The sequence below is a fragment of the Callorhinus ursinus genome, unplaced genomic scaffold, assembly GCF_003265705.2.
Source record: "Callorhinus ursinus isolate GAN/ISIS: 27379988/994484 unplaced genomic scaffold, GSC_fseal_2.0 scaffold26, whole genome shotgun sequence".
In the NCBI taxonomy this organism is placed as follows: domain Eukaryota; kingdom Metazoa; phylum Chordata; class Mammalia; order Carnivora; family Otariidae; genus Callorhinus; species Callorhinus ursinus.
Window position 1 is genome coordinate 5,741,524 of NW_027397088.1, and position 15,005 is coordinate 5,756,528.

The window sequence follows — 15,005 nt, forward strand, 5'->3', positions numbered from 1 at the left end:
TGTTTTTTAATGGTTGGTTTGAGTGTCTTGGTTTGAGTGGATCCATCCCTGGGAGAACAGGCTCCGGCAAGCCTTGTGAGTAAAACACATGTCTCCTTCCACTGAGAGACACTAGTATCAAAATTAATTAAATCATCTGTCTTTTCTGTGGGCCTGGCATAAATTACTACTTGCCTTGAGCAAATAACTGATTTCAGGGCTGGCTCAAACCCAGTGAGTACGCGGGGAATGTTCTAATGATTCGCGTGGACAATAGCATATAGCCACAGTTTCCATTATTTGTACTATGAGCGTGTTCTGTCTTTAGCCCTTAAATAAAGATGCGTTCTCTTTCACATAATAACTTACCATTTGCTTGACTCTGAAAGAAATTGGCCAGGCTTTATGACAAGCTGGTCCCATAACATCCCATGAAAAGTTTGTTTTAGTACAAGCCGTACACATTCTTGTTCAAGTTCATCCCGAGTTCCCGAGTTCCAGCTACCCATAAAACTCGATCATGTAGAGTGAAAAGTAAGAGTTCCCTTTCTCTCACATGCTCCCCTCCCCCAGGGACCCACCGTTCATTTATGTGTTCCCAGCCTTTTTCTAAACACTGTCAAATATTCATTCCATACATACTAGAAATAGTATAGATTTATTTTTAGTTCTGTTAAATAAATGGAATTATATTGTGTGTTCTCTTGCAACTTACCTTTCCATTTAACAGTGTGACTTTAGAGATTTCCATTTCTTCTGTTTGGGGATTTTCCACTGTTATAACATTGCAAAAAGCTTCCCCAGAATCACGTAACTCTGCTGTAAGCATACCCAGGGACACATTCTGTTTCCGTATTCCTCACTTCTCATGCTAATCACTGTAAGTATAATTTAAAAAGATCTAATTATTTAGAAATTAATTTTATTTGAAGTAAATGAAACCCAGTCACCAACCAGGAAGACCATTGTACTGCCCTTCCCACCTCCCTAAAATAACATATCCCTGGGTGACCCCTAAGAACCCCTTGCATATGCGTTTGTCTTGGTGAGGTACAGGAGGACAGCAACTTAAGACGCACAGATGTGCAAAGTAAACTTGGTCGGATCTTCTCCAAATCCCCACATACCTGGAGAGTTGAAGTTGAGCTTCTTTGGATGGTTATTGGGCTCTTTGTGGCTGACACCCTATGACCTGGTCTTGGGGCATGGGGCTGCCTAGACCCCAAACCATCCTTAAAGGTGCATGTTGGGATTAGTGGAAGTTCTGTGTTGGTGGTGCAGAGTGAGGCAGGGCATCTCTCTGACAGACTTCCCCAAGATGGTTCTGATGGGTTGCTGCCCTAATCATCCCATCAGAGGAGTCCTGGAACCCCATACCTTGGGGTTTCAGGACATTGCCTTGGCCTTTTATAACATTTTTAACAATTTTCAGAATTTATATATTTTGTCACCGTATACAGATGTATGCATGCATGCAAGAGGTTCCTTTTTTAGGTTATCATATGATCATTGTTTTTTCAAAAATAGTTTGAAATTTTATAATCTGTTTTAATTAAGTATTGTCTCTGGTCTCCTAAATAATTTCAAATTTGTAGTTTACTGGATAAGACCATCTTATTACTCAATTTCAAATTAAAGTGCTTGATCAATACACACAATTAACTTGACAGTCAGCACCTCTAAGACGCCGTGTAGGTATTCCTGATTGTTAACCTATCCCATCCTTTCAGGATGAATTCCATGGGTTTAATTTTCATTCTTTAAATACAAACTGTTGTGCCTCGGGCAGTGACTTTGTAGATTTTTCTGTAAGCTCACATTGACTTTACACATAATACTGTGATTTGGGGGAGTTCTGCTCTAATAGAGAATCAGATTCATCTGCCCGGGCCTTCTGCGTTCTGGCTCTTTTCTCCCCAGAGGCGCTTCCCTCAGCTCCACTCCTAAACCTCGGGGTCACAGCCCTGGTCTGGCCCACTCCTCCCAAGCTGAATTGCCCTTGACAGTGGCTGAGGCTTGCATTGTTGGTATTAGAAACCTCAGAGGAAAGATGGTTGGAGAGACCGCATTTGGGGAACCTTTAGGTAACTTCAGCAGCTGCCCACTCCCATCACTTGTCCAGACCCTCCCTCTCCCCGGTCACTCTCCTTGCCCCCCACAAAGTAGCTTTTCTAGGAAAAGGCCAAATTTTTAGGGAAACCCAGTTGGTTCTTCTTTAAATGAATATATTTTTATCAATGTGAATTTTTCTTCATGTACTCTGGCAAGATACAAAAATAATGAGTTATACCAGATTCACTTAACCTTTGCTCTTGCTCATTTGCATTTAAATTAATTTTTACATGTGTAAGATCGGCTTTACACATAAAGCTGTATGTTTTTTATTTCTGTGTGTCTTGTCTTGAATTTCTTAAAACTTTGGGGCAAAGAACGTCGCTAGAGCAAGTTTCCCCCCATAAAAAGTGGGAAATAGGAAGATGAGGTTTGAATTTGATTGTCACGTGTCTACTACAGCTAATTCCATTATCAGGACTACTGGTCATAACCAGCTTGCAGATTCATTATAATAAAAACATTCACATTAGTGATAAAAACAAAATGATAATAAATCCGTCTATAACATTAGGCTTTTGAAGTCTGTGGGAACAGTCGTTGCCTGTTAGTGTCTGAAGGACTGGGAGCCTCCTTGCCCCAGAAGGCAGGCATCTTCTTCCCCCATGGAGTGAGAAGCAGAGATGTGGGGAGACAGCAAAGCTGACAAGCACCTGACCTCTCCCCATTCAGTCCTGTCCAGACCTTCACAGTGAAAGGAGAGCTCCCTTGAAAACCTGCAGTGAACTCTAGCTATTGAAACTGCAGATCCTGCTGGCTTTGTTTTCCCCAAACAGTTCCTACACTCTTGTTCGTAGGTAATTTTCTAACTTTTTTGGTGATATCCATGAAGTAGTGAATAGTCTTCAAAAGAATGGATAGAAGTTTGTTGTTTAATTAGAAGTCTTTTTAAACTCCTTCTATGACAAATATAACCTCTTCCCTTCCCTGCCATACCCACCACAGACTTTATAGCTCAGTTCACATACAGTTCCCAGAAAGCTGAAAATTAAATTCAGTATGTTGCATTGACCACATTGGAACATTCATGCATTTTGATTTTAAGTTCTGAAATAGACTTGCCTTTACACCCCCTAAAAGCAGTGGCCCAGCCCTCCATGAAGGCCAGGCTCCTGAGAGGCGTCCCGGGGCCCGAAGGCAGCCCCCGCCTCCCTGTCTCTGGTCGCAGTGTGGCCAAGCCTTTGTGGCTCTGCAAAGTTTCTACTAAACAGAAAAAAAAGTATTTCTATGAAGTTTGTTGTTGTTTAAAAAAAAAAAAAAATTTTTCTGTAGGCCATGCTCCTTTCTGACATCTCAGAGCTCACATACCCGAATGTTCGGCTGTGTCCTCTGAAAGGGGAAGATGATCTTCGCTGAGCGAGCCAGTGAATTCCTATCCCTCCCAAAAGCAGCCACCGATTTCGGATGAAGTTATCATTCCAGGCAAAAATAAAAATAACTTGGGGAGGGGGGCTGAGGAATCAGCTTCAAACAATTCTCCAGGCTTTGATTTTGCAATATCTATTTTAGAAGCATCTTTTTTCTTTTATACAAACATATAACGTGAGAAGGAACACTGCCTTGTGGAGTGATTGATTCCTTTCACCATTTCTCTATAAAGTGACTCTCTTACTGCAATATTTGCTCATTTCTTTCATGTTACTCTGCCATCCCATTCATGGTTTCCAGATGTTGTTAGCACTAGCACAGCTCCCCCTCAGCCCCTGTTCACATGAGGCAGATGAAAGCAGGGTGACTCCAGGGCACCTGGGGACAGATTTTGAAAACGTCTGCTCTGTATCATGGAGACCTTTTCGAGAGTCATCAGTAACTGAGCGTTGTAAATGTATTTCCGTCATGTCATTGACCCAGAATCCTCAAAAGGTGGCACAAGTGAAGTAGCTTCATGTAAATTGTCTATATTATTTCAAGAACCTATTTAAAAGGTTGTCTGGCTCTTTGTATCATTAAAACCCAGTGTGATCTTTCTAACAACGCCTTAGGCTCTCATTTAGAAAGTCTTACTGCAACTCATTCATTTGAATGAGTCAGTTCTTAATGTAAAGAGCCCACCAACCATAGTGTAAAGAGCCCACCAACCATAGGGGACCTTGGGGGCTGGGCTGAGGTCTGCACTGGCTGCAGGGTACTTTTGAGAATACTCCCTGGAGCTAGGCATGCAAGCTGCCAAATTCTGCAGTGCGTCCTCTCTTCTGTTCTTCGCGCGCGCGCGCGCACACACACCAAACCTCCCTAACACACACACACCAAACCTCCCTAACACACACACACACACACACACACACACAAACACACAAACCCCAAACCTCCCTAACCTGCTCCCCCTCCAAAAACTATATGATCCCTCAGTGTCACTATTTGGGGAGATGGGGAGACCACTTAAGATGTTAAGTCCTGATTTCCAGAGGTAATCTGAGTAGATCTGCTGTAGCTTTTAAATTGCTGAATTGCAGAGAGCAACCAGATTGTTATTTCTGGTACTGAAGATGGGGGTCAGGTTTAGAATTCTGTAATTCTGAGCTAGAACTCTGACTGCCTTAAAGGAATTACCTTCTGTTTTTGTTGGTGCATGTTTGTCTTTTTCTTCACCATGTTAAATCATAATGAGCAGCAACCTCTGAACATAAAATTAGATTCTAGTGGTAGGAAGAATATGCACATTCCCAGTATGGCATGGCACCAACCTACCCTAAATTGAAAAGCAGCCTCTCCAGTCTGATCCTAAAACAAATCCAAAAAGAGCATTGACGTGGTTTTGAAATCCACATCCTCTGTGAAGGCTGCCCTACCCCTAGTCATGCTGTCCTTTGCAGTCCTGCTGTAATTGTAATCTCCAGCACACAGTGCGGTACACAGGGGTGTACAGGCAGTGTCTCTGCTGCTTACTGGCCTTCCTTGGATCTCCAGTCTTAAACCAGCCTGGAAATTTCTTGTTTCTACACCCCCAAGTCATTCCATCTAATTCTGGACAAACTCAGGAAATCTCTGGTGTTTCCAGTCAATGAGTTGCCTGAAATCACATACCAAGTCCAGACCCCGATCCTGTGGGTGATAACCCCAACCTCTTGGTCTTTGCTCAACACCAGGCAGTCTTGGGAGGCCCCGTGCCAGGTTTTCTTTGGGAGAGCTTCTAGATTGGTCATCGGAAACCCACAGTGTTTATTGGGCTCCTTATGTCTTAAAGGGAAAAAAGGTTGTGGAGAAAGATGGATTAGTCCTAGAGCCCAAGAGCCAGCTGCAAATCCAAGAGCAGCCTCTGACTGGACTTCACCCGTAGTCTTTACACAGGTCCTGTAGCCACTCTAGCATAGCGTCCACGGAATCATCGGGCCTTTAAACACACAGTAAATAAGACCATGGCCCACTTCTGGGAGAGCCTTCAACAAATCTCAACTTACATTGATTTCTGTAGAGTTTACCTCTTGGTATATTGAATCTGTAATAGATTTTTCTGTTGCTCACATACACAATGTTTTGAGTAATTTCCCATTTATTTTTCATTTTAGAAACTTCGTGAATACTTTCATTCAGTTTAAGAAGCCTATAATTGTAGCAGTAAATGGCCCAGCCATTGGACTAGGAGCCTCCATATTGCCTCTTTGTGATGTGGTTTGGGCCAATGAAAAGGCTTGGTTTCAAACACCCTATACTACCTTCGGACAGAGTCCAGATGGCTGTTCCACCGTTATGTTTCCCAAGATTATGGGAGGAGCATCTGTGAGTACCTCTATTTTTTAAAATTATTCTAGAAGACTTCCTGAAGAAATCCAGTTTGGTCATTGATTTTCTAAATATATATAGGGTGTCATTTTGTGGAGACTTCCTACCAAATGCACTTGTAGTTCAATTCTCTTCATTAACTCATAGTCTTAATTCATGAAATCATAGGAGGTTTTTCATATTTTGGTTCATAGAACATTTATTGATACTGGCTTGCATCATTTTCTAGAGAAGGACCTTATTCAGTGAGCAGTCTCTCTCTGCATAATTGACACTGATATCCGTTATTAGTAAATACCCAATTTGTAATCCAAACAACAGAGTATGCCACCAAAAGTTTCTTGACGTAAGAACCTAAGAGCTGCACTTTTAAGAGAAAGCAATGAAGGAGCTAAGTTGATTAGGATAAGAGAAGTCTTCTCATCTGATTGTGGAGCTTTATTTTTTTTTAACTGTTTAAGCCATGCATAATAAGAGTTAGTGTTTGTAGCTTTTGATTTTTTTCAAGCAATTACGCACATTGCATTTCTTACTCCATGAAGTAGGGCAAGACGTGTCACAGGTTAGGGTCTTCAAAAGCCAGCACTGAGGTGGAGTTTGTCATGGTGGAGCAATATTCCATAGTCCACACCTGTTGCTAGGATAGCAGCGGTTAGGGGGCTGGACAGAGGAAGGCAGGCCCAGCAAGGCTTGGGCCACGTCTGGGGAGCTCTGGGGCATGTATGGCCTGTCACAGTTGTCCCACAGTGGACTGAAACAGCTGGTTCCTTTATGTCCATCATCACCGAGCGTGGGCTGCCCAGGAAGAGCGCCATGACCGTGGATGAGGCGGCTCTCTGCAGCAGAGGGCGTCCCCGAAGGAGCTGAGGGCTGGCTGCTGACAGCACTGCCAACAGCTGGGACAGCAAGCCCTCCCTCGGACGGACCTCAGCGGCACATCCCCATGTCCACCACAGTCCACCCTTTGGTCCTTCCTATCCACCTCGTCATACACATTGAGGGGAGCTGCTCTTCCCGGGGAAAGGTGTAGAGAAGGATTAGCCACTGATGACTGTACAGGCAAGAACCACCTAGATGTTCAAGTTGGCGGGTAAAAGTATAATGAGAAAATGGATGTTTGCATCCTCTCATTATTTGTGGTGGGAAAAATAGTTAACTTTACAGTAGAGAAGACTGGCAGGCATCACCTTACTGAGTGGTCCGAGTCCCCAGAAATAAGACCCGTCATCGGCCCCCGACCTGCTGCAGCGAGAATGACATGGCGTCGCTCGGCCAGAGTCCTGCCCCGTGGGCGTCACCTCTGTCGGGTCTGGAGAGAGGACCAGACAAGCCCGGACTGTGGCACAGTCTGCAGATGCAGGGCCCTGCCAAAGGGCCACAGAGGTTGGGGAACTCACCGGAAGACCTCGGCACCGCCCCACACTGGAGGGGACAGAGGGGCCTGACAGCTCCGTGCAGATGCAGGGATCTCAGACGCAGTTCAGGGTCAGAGGAAGGACTTTCCTCGGAAAAGTCGCAAACTTTGCAGACAGTCTGTGATTTGACTCGTAGTATTCTGTTGATGGTAGTTGTCCGGTTTTGATCATTATGAGATGTCATAGAAGATGTTAATGTTGGGAGAGTGCTCAGTAAAGGGTTTATCATCTCTCTACTGCTTTTATAATCTTCCCATAAGTCTAAACTTACTCCCAAAACAAAGTTGAAAGAGGAAGGAGTTTACTGGGCCCACACAGCCCCCATTGCCCCATCTGGTCTCAGAGCCACCCCCGTGCTCGTCTTCTCCCTTCCTGTCCGGTCCCACCCACAGCTGCCACCTCCTCTGGCCTCAGCGACCCTCCTGTGGTGGGACGCTGCTCCCCCCACCCCAGAGTTGCTGCACTTGTGTGTTGGTGGCTGTGGCCCGGCGGGACCCCAGGTGCACCGGTGGTAGTATTCATAGCCTTACCCTGGGTGGGACCCTCGCTGCATCCGTTGGCCAAGCGTGCTCCCTCGGGGGCCAGCAGAGCCCTGATTTAAAGGCAGGAGGCAAACGGCCCTCAGATCATTGGTGGGGAGCAGGGGCGGGGGCAGGTGCAGCCATGCCCCTTCCCTCCCCTCGTTTCCCAGTCCCGACTGTTCTTTCTGTTGGGGACTTGGTACTGTATCAAGGTCTTTGATGCACTGCATACACGGTAACTCAGAAGGGGGTGCCACCTCCAGGCTGGTACTCCGCCTGCACTCAGGCCATCCCAGCGCTCTATCAGCAGCAGCCTCTGGAAGTGTCGAATATGACACGGTCAGAGGACCCATGGTCATGGGCCCGCTCCCTGCAGCCCCTTTGCTGCGAGGGGGATCTGGCCTGGCACACCCTATGCCTGCAGACCGGGCACGTTATGAGCCTCGGAGAGTGGTGCTCGTGAGGACCTCAGGCAGGAAAACAAACCCAGACCAGAGTGAGCATCTATTCCTGTGACAACAGTCAACCAGCCACCAAGCGGCCGACTAGCTGGTCTCAGGAGTATTGCCAAGCAGGTGGCTCGGCATTACTATCTTGCTGGAGGCTGGATGTTCTGCGGTGGCAGTAACTGAATCAGCCTCAGTGAGTCAGAGCCCATGCCCTTGAGCTGCATGTCCCACACACCCCACAGCCATTCCGTACACCTGTCTCTTGTGCCAGCGCTGGGGCAGCCGGCGACTGCGCTGGTCTCCCAGAGCTGTTCAGTTCCTCTCTGTGGTGCATGCTCCCTGCTGGACACTGATGTCACACAGCCATGTACACACTTCCCCAGCCATCGACATGCCAGACCCCTTGTTCCCAACCTTCCAGGCCCCTGACCAGCCAGCCAGGCCCTGGGTCACTGCGTGTTCTCACCTTGAGCCACCTCTCCTTCCACAGCAGGTGGTGGACAAGGCGTATCCCCTGTCGGGGAGTGTTTCCCTTCGGGGGAGGCTCCCAGGCACTTGCCGGCTGTTTTTCAGTCTGCACACCTGAAAACAGAGCCAGCCCACCCACACCCCAAGCTCGCTCATCAGGACTCCCCCATGTGGCCGGTGGTGTGAGCTGAAGCAGGGCCCTCGTGCAGCAGTGGTGGGTGATGTGGGGGTCTGGGCCCCCCATGCGGCTCACCTGTGCCCTCTGCTCTCTGTGCCTGATCCCATCTGTGCACCTTACGTCTCACCTTACACCTAGCCGGCCTGATGGGACTCCACTCTTGGGGGACATTTCCGGTGTGTGGTCATTCGGTGTCCCGTGGCTAGGTGTTCTGCCTCCGCCAGGGTTCAGTAAACACTCCAGAATTGTTTTTAAGAGGCACATTCTTCTCTGCTGTGAACAGCGCGGCCTCGCTCCAGAACCCCAGGGGCCTGCATCGTGGTCATCTCTCTGGCATGTGCCCCAAGCTCCTGGAGGCCTCTCATCCCACCCGCTGCACAGTCAGGCCTGGCGGCTCTGACATTTCGGCTCCACTCAGCCTGGCCACCATCCCCTCCGTGCTTCTAGGAGCCATCCCAGTAGCCAGGTCACACCATCTCCTGGGGCACTTGCCAGGGAGTTCTATCTTGTATCTCAGGAGAGCTCCCAAATCAGCAAACTCCCCTGTCCAGCTTTGTGTTCTGGCTCCAAGTCAGGCACCCTTAAAATTCAGCTCCCTGTGTCTTCTTGCAGCTTCTTGGAGGGAGGAAGCAAGTTACAGGCCTGGGGGCCGGGAGAGGAGGTCAGCAGGACTTGAGGGAAGCGATGCCGTCTTGCGGAGAGAGACCTCTGCATTGTCTCCAGGCAAGACGGCAACACTTGTTCTTGATGGGGGACAGAGGGGTCTGAGGAGTCTGGGGTTCAACTTGGGGGTGTCCACCTGGAGTCCCTGTTCCAGGTTTAAGGGTCTCCTTCTTCCTCCCCTCCCCACCGAGCCCAACAGGTCCTCCCTAGTGGGTGACTCACCTTGTCAGACTACTAAGTGCTGGATCTGGATCTGTGCTTTCTCTGCCTTCTTGCTACCCAGGAGCCCCTCTGCTTGCGTCAGTGGCAAAGAGCAGGTACTGTGCCCTCATGTGTGAGGGTTTTCACACTCGAACCACCGCCAGGGCCGGGCACTCTGGGTGCTCCACCAGCCCGTGAGGGGTGCTCTTTGCCAGCCAGCCAAGGGAGCAAGCTCCCAAAGCCCTCTCATCACCACTTTCTCTCCCATTCCCACCCGTGACAAAAACCGGTAGTTTTTCTGGAAGCAGAGGCTGAGATGGATTTGGGCAAGCAGGACACAGGGTCCACCTCTGTGGCAGGGTAGGGAAGAGGCAGGATTGGGCAGAGGGCACGCGTGAACCATGCACCACCCTGGCAGAACTCCTACCCTGGAGCCCACAGGCAGCCCCCGCTCTTCTGGGGGCTGCATGGCATCCAGAGCCTCATCTGCGGGTGTGGCCGTGCCGAGGAGCTCTCTCAGGAGGGCAGCAAGTGTTTCCTGGGCCGAGGCGTCCGGGCGGCACATCCATGTCCACCCCAGGGTGGTGCTTCGCGTTTCATGGATGAAGAGGTGGGCCCCGTCAGGGTCATTTGTCTTCTTTTCACTACACTGCACCCACCCAACAGTTACTACTAGCTGGTTCTGGTGGTAGAGTCGTTGTCGGGAAAATTAAGTTCATTTTGAGTTATTATTGTAAAAGATTGTTTCCTAACAGCTACCGCCCGTTCTGGGAGTGAAGACTCCTTGTCGTGGGTAAAAGCCACCTACATGCATCCTGAGTCATTACTCTAGGGGGGACTGAAAGAACTGCGTGACCCAAGGAGGTGTCTGATGTTGATGCAGATACACAGGAAGAGCGGATTGGGGGAAATCCTAAACCTGACATTTAAACACATTCTGGGCAAAGACATTCTGAAATTGAAGTCCTTGGGCCAACAGCTGCTAAGAGGTGGAATGCTTTGAGCCCATTGCATTCAGAACCATAAAGCGTGGGAAGCCGTGACGAAATGAATGGCTGCTTATCCGGCGGGTGCATTTTCCCCTCCCTGGACATGTCTTGAAAACACATCACATTTTGCTTCTCCTTGTGATCTCCGGTGCCACTCGTGATTCTCCTCTGGGGTGCTGGGTGCCCCCTCCCTGCGGTCACACGCTGCAGCATCTAGAGACTTGACGGTCACAGTGGAGGTGGAGCTGGGTGCTGCTCGGCGTCCCGCAAATCACAGGACAGCCTCCTCAGTGCGGAGCCGTCCAGACCAGAATGTCAGTAGTGCCTGGCTGAGAAACCCTGCCCTGAAGCAAGAGCAGACAGTTTAAAATCAACTCAAAGGGCAGAACATTTGACTAAAACCTGTCTGCAGAAAGTAAGTAAATGCTGCAGGGGTGAGGCATGCTGTGACAGTGCTCGTTGGAAGCGACCCCCCAGATGCCGAGTCCCGTTGGTGAGCTTCCGGCAGGCTGAGGCAAGGCTGGGTTTTCCACCCAGGGTTTGTGCACAACTCTGCAAGAAGGCTAAGCCAGGAAGGATCCTGTTCCCAGGATCAAAGGAGCAAGCTGCCAAAGCCTCTTTGGAGCGAAGCTGTAGTCACAAGATGTGCAAGTTAGTGTCAGTATCTTCTACAGTTTAGCCCTCCTTGTCCCCAGTAAACATTCAGGGCATGCCCAGCCCTGCATGGTCATGGTCCCGTGGCTCCAGCGCTATGACAGATACCCGGCAGAGCCTCACTGAGGAGAACACGAAGCTGGTGAACACGGGCTCCCACTGAGAAAGCTGGCAGCTCTTGTTCCGGATGGTGCAATGCTGGAGAGCAGGCCAGTGAATGGCCGATGTCCTCACCCCGAGTTTGCCAGAGAGGCTGCTGCTCTGGGGAGTTGGGAGCCTGACCCAAAGGAGTAAGTGGCAGAGCCACTGCCTCCATGAGGTTCAAACTCCCCAACCCGGGGGCACCTGGGTGGCTCAGTTGGTTAAGCCTCTGCCTTCTGCTCAGGTCCTGATCCCGGGGTAAAGTCCCACATCGGGCTCCTTGCTCAGCAGGGAGCCTGCCTCTCCCTCCCCCACCCCCGCTTGTGCACGCACTCTCTCGCTCTCGCTCTTGCTCTCACTCTCTGTCGGACAGATCTTTTAAAAAAAAAAAAAAAAAAGCTCCCCAACCCCTCCCACCCAAGCTGGTCAGGTTTCCTCACCACACCTCTTAATGTGGTCTTTTGGGCTGAAAGAAAAAGGAACTCTACTTTCCTCTGGCATTTCTCACTTGTCTGGGTAGTTACACTATAACTTTTTTAAAAAACAGTTGGCCATCTTGGAACAAAATGGCAGCCAGTAAATTTCCAATAACTGTATCTTTGCCAATCTGTTTCTTGGGTAGAAGTTAGAAACCTCTCATGTTAAAACTACTGGAAATGGAGCATATGGGAACATGCTCATTCAAACTGAGTGTATTTAATCTTACTAATCTTATGGTATCATTTGCTGACTGTAATTTAAACCAACTCACCGCCTGTACTTACATCAGGCGTTTTAACAGCCTTGAGTCAGTCCCACTTTCGTGCTCTTGGGTGAAGTCAGAATTGCCCTTTGTTGTCCTGCACGTCCAGCCATCAGGAATAGAGAAGACTAAGTAGGGAAAGACTCTCCAGGGACTATAGCCACGGAGTTAGCCTGGTTCCAAAAGGACGACATGGTGGCAGTGGCAGCTCACCGCCTGGCGGGAGACTGTTCTGATAGCCCAGTTGGCTAGCACAGGCATGTGGGAATCAAGGAAAGGGAAAGGGAGAAAGAGAACAGTGATAGGGCTCTGCTCTACGCCTAGAGGGCAACGAGTAATACTCAGAGAAGTGACAGGGTGGGGGGACAGGCCCACAGAGGGGCTGGAGAGGGAACACGGGAAGGAGGCTTGCTCTCCCCCACGCCCCACTGGCTGCTGGCACACGTTCGCATCCACGCCCCGAGCTAAGGCCCTGTGGTTCAGGCTGGTCTTGAAAACATACTTTGCACTTCGCTTAGGTGATGTAGTTGTGGTGTGGTCTTCACTGTGTGTTGGGAGTGAGAGAAGCACAAACTAGGAAAACCGTAGAGCACTTCCCACCAAGTCCTTCTGTCAGCACTCCTCTCACACTTTCTCATCGCATTTGGATCGGTCTTCTAAAGAGCTGTCTTAACAGCTAATAGTAAGGTGAAGTCAGGCTTCTAAACGCATTGCTTATTTTAGACCTTCTTTTCACTGAGAAGAGGATGTTCAGTACAGGGGTTTTCAAATAAAACATCTCCAAACTCTTCAAATATCTGTGACTTTGTCCAAGACTTGGCACAAAGAACAGGTCCACGCTGGCACCAAAATAAGTCATGAGTGTGAAGGACTTCAGTCCTTCTTGTGGGGACCCAGCTCTCCACCCTGTTTTCCATCCTCTGCCTGTGTTGAAAGGGTAGTGAGTCAGCCAGACATTTCCTTTGCCAGCTCTTTTTATTTGGGTGTCATCCACGCTGTGCTTTCATGTGCAGCAAATGTCTCGATGCATTTACAGGAGGCTTTTCTTAACAATAGTTTGCCTCTTTACCTAGTTTACCTTGGGAGGAAGGTCACCTCCCAAGAGTATGCTTTACCTGAGTCGCAGTAGATTATGGTCAGGTTTTCATTGTGACCACCAGAGTCTTTGGGAAGCTTAGCAGTGCAAGATAAACTTGCAGGGAGAAAATTGTCACATCGGAACAGCACAAAGTTTCCTTGTCAAATAGATTTTCTCCCTATTTTGATATCTGTGAGCCTGTGATTTGAATGAGCTAAACTCCATGCACATCATGTTGAGACCTTAAGTGATACAGAATCCAAAACAAAGTCAATTTCGTATGTATACATACATATACACATACATAATATCCTTTCTCTTTAACAAAAATAAGTGTTAATTTCCTCCATTGAGTCATTTGAAGTAACTATAGTCAGACCCTTCTAAGGAGACTACAGTAGTGGTCATTTTGGATGCGTTCACGTCCTGAATAGTTGCTTACTTTAATGTCCAAGTGGTAAAATGTGGCCTTCCAAGATAGACTCGAGCAGAAACATTCACTGCCCTTAGAACATTGTCTGTGTATATTGAGAAGAAATCACCATTGGCCTCTCAGATACAGAAAATCTTGAGTAGTAGTTCTGTGACTGATTTCAATCCCTAAAACTACGCATTTTCTAGCTTTGCTTATGCCTCAGTTTCCCAGGATACTGTTTTGTGTATTGAGTGACTTCCCATGTGGGAACGGCTGCCACTGGGAAGGAGGAGGCACCCGGAGAGGGACATGCCAGGAACTTCAAGCTCACAACAAGTAGACCTTCTCTAAGTGAGATTTCTTGGTTATGCCCACGTGATTCTGTATTACATCATAAAATAAGCCTTACTTTTTTTTTTTTTTTTTAATTCCCTGTCAATATGTTACTTCTCTCCATAGTTGATTGTGCCTCGTTGGGTTGCTTCGCCATGCACAGGTTCCAGAATAGTGCACTTTAGCTGGAACCCTGGAGGAAGCACAGTGAGTCCCCAGAGGGGCCCGCACGTTCACACACCTGTCCTCAGTTTGAATTTTTTTAGATGAATTTTCAGGTTGAGTCTTTTCTGCCTGCCTCCCGCTCACATCTCATACCAGTTTCAACTCTTCTTCCTTTCAGGCAAATGAAATGTTGCTGAGTGGACGGAAGCTGACAGCCCAGGAGGCGTGCGGCAAAGGCCTGGTCTCCCAGGTGTTTTGGCCTGGGACCTTCACCCAAGAAGTCATGGTTCGCATCAAGGAGCTTGCCTCCTGTAATCCAGTTGTAGGTGGAATTCATTCTCTTACATATGTTACCTTTTTTTCTCCCCCCTATGACCTTTCGAAAGCTCCAGAGAGCTCACCCATGTAGCAGTGTTTCCGGAGTCCCCTGCCTCTTCCTCCCTGCATGGCCGCCTGCATGTGAAATGCCACCGGAGCTAAAATTGGTTCCAGTGCTCCAGATGGGCTCACCTTGTCCTCCTGGTTGCAGAGGCCTAAGAATGAAAGGAATGCATTTCAGAAATGTAGGAACTTCAGAATGTCCTATAAAACTGTCCACACACCATCTATATGGTTCTTTCCTGGTTCCAAAGCTCTTTCCCATAATCTTGTTCGCTTCCCCCCCACCCCCCACAGTGGATGTAAGCTCCTTTTTGATAAATTTGCTGGATAATATTCAGTCTGGTAACAGAATTGCATGTAGCAAATTAGAAGATGAAATGTTACTGAATATTAACTGACAT

The 15,005-nt window shown here is 48.3% G+C and overlaps 1 protein-coding gene across 7 annotated transcripts in view; it reads left to right on the top strand.

Moving 5' to 3' along the window:
• Window positions 1–15,005, top strand: part of CDYL (chromodomain Y like) — a 228,455-nt gene that overhangs the window by 211,378 nt on the left and 2,072 nt on the right. For all 7 annotated transcript variants that reach the window (XM_073877531.1, XM_073877535.1, XM_025890920.2 and 4 more), the window contains 2 exons: window positions 5,598–5,808; window positions 14,402–14,545. In XM_073877531.1, the coding sequence (XP_073733632.1) occupies window positions 5,598–5,808; window positions 14,402–14,545 (355 nt within the window). The remainder of the gene's footprint in view (window positions 1–5,597; window positions 5,809–14,401; window positions 14,546–15,005) is intronic.